Below are 7,500 nucleotides of genomic sequence, written 5' to 3'. Positions count from 1 at the left end.
AGAATTTCTGAACAAAAGTGGCGATAATTGGGGGTGTTACGATAAGGGCTTGAATGCTGGTTCAATAAATGAGTGTTAAATCTCTCTCCCTCTCTCTCTCTTCCTCCCTCCCTCTCTCTCTCTCCCTCCCTCACCCTCTCTGTGTCTGTTGGTCTCCCTCCTTCTTTCTTGAAGAAAAGGCCACACAGCTACACCCTGTCCAGCTCTGGACGTGTTTCTGAGAGGCGGACATGTTGAGTCCCTGGACCAGTGTGGCCTGGACCAGAGGCAGGCCCAGCCACACTCCCCTGCTGGGTCACTGAAGCCTGTGAGAGGGCCGGCAGGGAGAGACACCAGCCTCCAAAGAAGGGGACTGGACTTCAGTAGACTCTTTTATCCCCTAACTATCTTTCTGCATGACTTATCTAAACAATTAATGGTGTATTTAAACATGCATATATCTGTTGATATTAGATTGTGTGAGCTACTGGATAACAGAGGACAGGATGGTTCACACCAGGAATGGTAATTATAATCACAATGGCAAAAATTGAGTTCCTCTGACCGCAGTTCCAATAACTATTAGAACTCCTTCCTTGGAGTAGGATCATAGGAACTGTGACTGATGTACATGCCAACTTGGCCAAGGCGGCAGAAGGGAGATTTTAAAAAATCTCTGTCAAAATAATTTAGTTTCTGTTTAAATTTGCTTAACATAAAAACTACATGAGATGGCTGCAGACGCGACAAATGCCTTCTGGACAGATGACAAGAATAAGGATGAAAGCATTTTATACCTTGAGCGTATAGTTTGTAAACGTCAGTAGACAGTAACTAAATAGCAATGCTCTCCGTTTCATTACTTTATGTTCATGTAATAACTGAGTTACGAACGTGTGTTAAGTCATCTCAGAGTTCCTACTGTGTGTGAATGTCAACAGAAAAAAAGCCCCTACGAATTGTGTAGTTCTAGGGGTAGCCTTTCCAGTTCTAGAACTGTTGTGTCCGAATGCATCTATTATAGCAGTTGTTTTCAAAGTGAGGGGCGGGCCCCACTAGTGGGGAATAGAGACTTGACAGGTGGGGCACGAGAAACAGGAGGGAATTTGTTTTTTGTGTCTATTTCTAATAATGCCTTTCTTTTTTGACGAGGAAGATCATAGATTCAAAACAAAATAGGTACACACAAGCATAGGAGTCATAAACAGACCGACATATGAATTAAAATAATCTAATATGATCTGATCCAGCAGACTGAGACAGGAAATGTAACGTGGAACCAAAATGTGAAAAAACATTTTTTAAATGTTACCATTTTGCCTGGTTGATGGCTTGAAATTTCCCCACCTCCAAAGTGGGGAATGACAGAAAAAGTTTGACAACCACTGTATTATAGTTACAGTTGTCTGTCTGTCTGTCTGTCTGTCTGTCTGCCTGTCTGTCTGTCTGTCTGTCTGTCTGTCTGTCTGTCTGCCTTCTATGGCTCTAGACCTGCCTTGAAGCTGGATCATCCTCAGCATTTCAGACGGCAGCATTTCAGACGGCCACTTTCAGACCCTTGGACGTCCCTCTGCCTGGGGCGCTCTCAAAGGATTATGACAAACAACACAGTGGAATTTGGGAAGAAGGGGAACCCCCACCTCCTCCACCCGGCCCGGCCCGGCCTACTCCATCCACTGTACTACACCACCCAGCGCGAGAATTCCGAGGAGCATCCCAGAGTCATTTCTGATTTCTTTTTTTTTTGTATTTTTTCCGAGCCTGGCTAAGCGTGACTCACAGGAATAGGAGGCGCGGCACCACCTGATGAGAGAGCAGTTGCTGTTTGTTTTCTTTGGGGACGGATTAGAGGAGAGCCATTGGAGTCTCTGAGAGAGGAATACAACTAGGGAGTGTGTAGAGGAGTCTCTGCCTGCTCTCAAATGTGTGTGTGTATGTGTGAGTGTGTGTGTGTGTGTGTGTGTGTGTGTGTGTGTGTGTGTGTGTGTGTGTGTGTTGGTGGCTGGCGCTGGCTGAGGTGCTGTGCATTGGTGTGTGAGGTGTTCTGTGAGGCACATGAGATGAGGCATCAGTGAGGTGTGAGAGCAGCGCCTAATGAGCCACACACCTCCTGGGCCATTTAGGCTATTAGGAGATTCCCCCTCTCTCTCTCTCTCTCTCTCTCTCTCTCTCTCTCTCTCTCTCCCTCTCTCTCTCTCTCTCTCTCTCTCTCCAGCGCTCCCTTTCCTCATCTCTCTCTTCTTCATCTCGAACTTCTCTCTCTCTTTTATCTCTTTCTTAATCTCTCACTACTCCATCTCTCTCTTCATCTTCATTTCTCTCACTACTCCATCTCTCTCTTCTTTCCTACATCTCCCATCCTCAGTTCTCTCTCTCTCTGTCTCATTCTTTCTTTCTTGGAAATCTTCTTTCTGAACCCTTTGCTGTGTTTATCTATTTTTTCCACCTTTCCATACCTTTTTCCACCTCTCCCTCTCTTTCCATTCAGTATATCATCTCTCTCTCTCTCTCTCTCTCTCTCTCTCTCTCTACTCTCTCGTTTCTAACGGACATGCGGTGTATGTGTCCGAGAGTGAAAAGAATAGAAAGAGAGAGAGAGAAGGAAAAGAGAAGTTAAAAGGGAGAAAGGGAGGGAGAGACACATAGATAGATAGAGAGAAAGAGAGAGAGAGAAAGAGATTACAGTCACCCACAACTGGCTGTCAGGTTACTGGTCAGCCTGTCAGGCTTCTGTCACTCCTGATAGACCCCACCCTCCTCGGAGTGAGAGGGACACACACAAGGAGATCTCCTGGTCAGATCCCACACAGGCCAGGGGGGTGGGGAGGGCTTAGGGCTGATGGCTGTGTCCGAGATGTGTGTGGAGTGTAAGGTGTGTGAGCAGTGAGTGTGCAACTGATGTATGTGGCCTTGTGTTAACTTGCCTACTGAAAGAGAGTGTGTGTGTGTTTCAGGTGTGAGTGATGTGAGTGGCCTGATGTTGCCTTGCTGGGTGAAAGGGGGGCCATGTCTGTGTGTATGTGTGTGTGTGTGTGTGTGTGTGTGTGTGTGTGTGTGTGGTGTATGCGTGATGTGTTTGGCCTTGTGTTACCTTGCCAGGAGTGTGGGAGGACATGCCTTTCTCAGGGATAGAAATGAAAACTTATTTGAACAGGGAGAACAGAACCAGGGGAACCGCCAGAGATCTGTCTGACTCAGAACGGCCTCGAGATCCTCAGTCCCTCTCTCTTTCCCTCCATCTCTCTCTGTCTATCACTCCATCTCATCTCTCTCTATCTCCCACTCCATCTATCACTCAATATGCCTGCCTCTCTTAGAGTCATCTGTTTGCTGTCAGTCTCGACTGGCAGGAGAGCTGACTGATGGGGAATGAAGAGCGACTAGTTTGGTCTTGTGCTAAAGCGACTAGTTTGGTCTTGTGCTAAAGCTCCTATGAGATTAGCCATCGTGCTCCTCTCCCCTGAGTAGATACACTTTATGCAAAATAATCACCTCCAATAGATCTCAATTGAAGAGCGAAACAGCTATAAGTTAAGTATTTAAAGTAACAGAGCGATCGCAGACACATGAAAGAGGGCAAGCAGAAAGCGTGGATTAAAAATAAAACACACTCAGCGGAGTCTTTGGCGTGGGTCTAGACTGATAGTCCCTCGTATTTAAGGGTCCTTGCAGACTCTGAGCTAGCACTTCAAACGTGACGTCAGGGCTGCGCTTGACAGCACGTCTGTGCTTCGTCCTCTTGATCAGCTGGGTAGGTCTTAATCTAGCCCACTTTCTCTCTACCCCCTCCACACACACACACACACACACACACACACACACACACACACTCTCACTCTCTTTCTCTGTCACACACACACACACACACACACACACACACACACACACACACACACTCTCACTCTCTTTCTCTGTCACACACACACACACACACACACACACACACACACACACACACTCTGGGCACCTCCTGGCCCTGACAAAGGCAGAGCATGCCAGAGGGCCGGGGCTTTGGAGTCCAGCCTCGGGGGGACACTTAAAGAGCATGACCGGATTTCAGCACCACTCCTGCCCTGCTCTCAGCCCCGCACAAAGACAGCCAGTTTAACAGACAAAAGACGCAATTACCAACCGAGAGAGGGAGCAAGAGGGAGGGAGAGAGAGAGAGAGAGAGAGGGAGAGAGAGGGTGAGAGAGGGTGAGGATGAGGGAGAGAGACACTGATGAAAAAAGCAGGCAAAATGCTTATTAAGAAATACACACACTCACACACTTTTGAGAAAATCACTAGCACACACACACACACACTCTTGATACACGAAACACGCTAAGAGAGGAGAGGGGAGTCGGAGCATTTAGAAAGGTTTTATTAACTGTTTGGAGTCCTGCAGGCAAAAAAACAACATTTTCAGAGAGCCACATGTGAAAATGGGTAAATGTGCAAGTGCAATGTCTGATTACAAATGTATGTGTGCGCACACATACTCACACACACACCAAGGCATCCAAATTCCTAAAACTTCAGTGGTCACTGACAAGGAGGTGTCAGGCAAATTTTCACTCTTAACCTACTGTGCAGCTCTCCATCCAAATGCCATGTTTTTTACCACCATCTCAAACACCCACAACTCTACGGTCTACAGCAGCATGGTCAACTAGCACAGCAGAGATCACAGCACAGCACAGCACAGCACAGCACAGCACAACACAGCACAGTACAGCAGGGAATGGCTGATCACTTCATGATATCTCACCCTGCTGAAGAGGAAGGCACTGCTACGGAAAGGCACAGCTACACGCACGTGTGCACACACACACACCACACACACACACCACACACACACACACACACACACACATATAGTTTCTAGGAAAGGCACTGCAGCTCAGCTACACAAACACACCCGGGTTCGTGTACAACAAAAACATCAACAACAACAACAACAGTAAAGCACACACATTTTCTCTAACATGTATCAGGGATCCAGGAAAGGTAGTACAGCAGGGCTACACACAAACGCACACACACACACACACACACACACACACACACACACACACACACACACACACACACACACACACGCAAGGGACAACTCTCTTACAGGGCCAGTCTGTGCCCTCCTACAGGAAGCAATTCTCTCCCTAATGGCATCACCTGAGCACGAGCACAAGGGAACAGCATACGGGCTGGTCAGGTCAGGGAGGAGTGTTACTTACGGGACAGCGAGTGGCCTGATCCCTTGGGCAGGTATTCGAACAGCAGGGGATTGTCCTCGGACAGAATTTCCGAGCGCAGCGACAGCAGGCTGTTCTTGCTCATCAGCGCTGCCCGCAAGTTGGCCACCGAACTGCCCTGCAGTCCACCAGCGGCCCCGGGGACCCCCTCATCCCGCTCCGAGCCCAGAGAGGGCCCCAGGAAGGACCCTTCGGCCACCAGACCGTCCTCCTGCTTCACGAAGAAGTCCAGGCGCTCACCGCGGCTGTCAGAGCTATTGGCCTCCGTCACATCAGACCCTGAAGAACAGAGAGAGAGAGAGAGAGAGAGAGAGAGAAAGTTTAACACTCACACACACACAATGTTAAAGTACCAATCAGGAAAGCTTGCACTGAAATATTCTCAAATACTCACATAGTCAAACATTCAAAGAAAGAGGGAGAAAGTGAGGTTTTGACACTCTTTTTACGACCACTGTCTAACTTTATTATGATTACACCAATAAAACACATAAACTGTTAAAATACCAACCAACAAGGCAAATGTCATCATATTCAAATCAAAGAAAGTCCTCAAAGCGCTCCCAAGTCACCCCAAACAACTTTCTGCCCATCTTGTACAATATGACACAACGACACCTTAAAATGTCATAACATAATAATAACATAATATCAAGTTAAAATGATCTTAGAAATCTTAGTGCCTGTCCCCTTTAAAACATTTACAGTTTCTACTGAGAAACAGAGAGGAAGAGAAAGAGTGAAAGAGAGGGTGATAAAATAAAATAAAATGAGAATGAGAAGAAAAGAAAGAAAGGGATGGCATAAAAATAGAGATAAAAGATGGAAGAAACAGCGGAGCTGAGATGGTCATGCTAATAAACCATACAGAGCTGTACATACAGTACAGCCAATCTATACTGTGTATGTACAAACAAAACCCTGGAACCGTGATCAGACCAAAGATGTATGGTGTGCATGGAAACACATTCAATTACTCTAAGTATCCATGGTGACAAGGATGATAAACAAATTAGCAGCATCTCGAAATTCCTCAAATCCATCGCTCTAGTCAACAGCCAGCTTTGCATTGGTGTCTACAGCATGATAAACCATGCAACCCAAGTGTGCTATTACAATATCACCACAAAACAACACCAATGGAAGACAACAGAGAGCAAATACCACACTACGCCACCATGCCAACATGCCCATCATTAGCTTCCAAAGACTGTGGCGCACTGCATCAGCAGTGTAGCAGAACCAAACACAGTGTGCCACCCTTCCCCACGGACACTTCACCCAGAGAGAGGTGGCGAGCTAGACTGGCGGGAGACGGGCATGATGCCACCCTAAGATAGGAGGATCAGGAGACCTTGGCAGGTTTTTGTGGTACCTGCAACTATTAATAAATTGGAATCAAAAGAGGCAAGGGCCGGTGAGGCCTGACGGAGGCACTGTGTGTTCTTCTCCTCTATTCTCTTGTGATGTGGGCACGGTGCCACCGCCACCAGCGCCACTAATCCACTCCCCGCATGCCCCCCGAGCGCCGCCCACTCCCCAGTGCCCAAGGTGCCCGCTGTACCCGCGGGCTGGGTGCGGCCGAGCCGGCAGATGGCACGCCCAGGAGAGCGGCGGTGCCAGTGTCGTCAGAGAGGAGGGCGGGGCGCGAGGCCCTGTGGAGGCTGCCTGCAGCTCGGTCGTCACAAGCGTCTTGTGGCGGGCACGGCCGCCAGGAAAATCTCCTAAATCTCCCCTTCCCACGTCATCAGCTGCTCTTCACCTGGGCACGCATGCCCCTCTCACATCACCCGCATAGCACACGCATGCCCCTCTCACATCACCCACATAGCACACGCATGCCCCTCTCACATCACCCACATAGCACACTCACGCATGCCCCTCTCACATCACCCACATAGCACACTCACGCATGCCCCTCTCACATCACCCACATAGCACACTCACGCATGCCCCTCTCACATCACCCGCATAGCACACGCATGCCCCTCTCACATCACCCACATAGCACACTCACGCATGCCCCTCTCACATCACCCACATAGCACACTCACGCATGCCCCTCTCACATCACCCACATAGCACACTCACGCATGCCCCTCTCACATCACCCACACAGCACACTTACTTACTCTTCTGTTAGATCACAATCATATCATTATCATATCACGCTCATATCACACACACTCAAGTCTCTCTCATCCCCCTATCATGGAAGGGTAACTCCCTCTTATATCACTGTTATGTATCGGTCATCTCCTGGTCAAGGTCTCATTTCCCCTGG

At 48.4% G+C, this 7,500-nt stretch overlaps 1 protein-coding gene across 2 annotated transcripts in view; it reads right to left on the bottom strand.

Annotated features, from left to right (window-relative positions):
- The window catches only part of zbtb46 (zinc finger and BTB domain containing 46), a 79,970-nt gene that overhangs the window by 10,074 nt on the left and 62,396 nt on the right, over nt 1-7,500 (bottom strand). For both annotated transcript variants that reach the window (XM_048240578.1, XM_048240577.1), the window contains one exon: nt 5,199-5,495. In XM_048240578.1, the coding sequence (XP_048096535.1) occupies nt 5,199-5,495 (297 nt within the window). The remainder of the gene's footprint in view (nt 1-5,198; nt 5,496-7,500) is intronic.

Source organism: Alosa alosa, chromosome 4, assembly GCF_017589495.1.
Source record: "Alosa alosa isolate M-15738 ecotype Scorff River chromosome 4, AALO_Geno_1.1, whole genome shotgun sequence".
Lineage (NCBI taxonomy): Eukaryota > Metazoa > Chordata > Actinopteri > Clupeiformes > Clupeidae > Alosa > Alosa alosa.
This window is presented reverse-complemented; position numbering and strand designations above follow the sequence as displayed.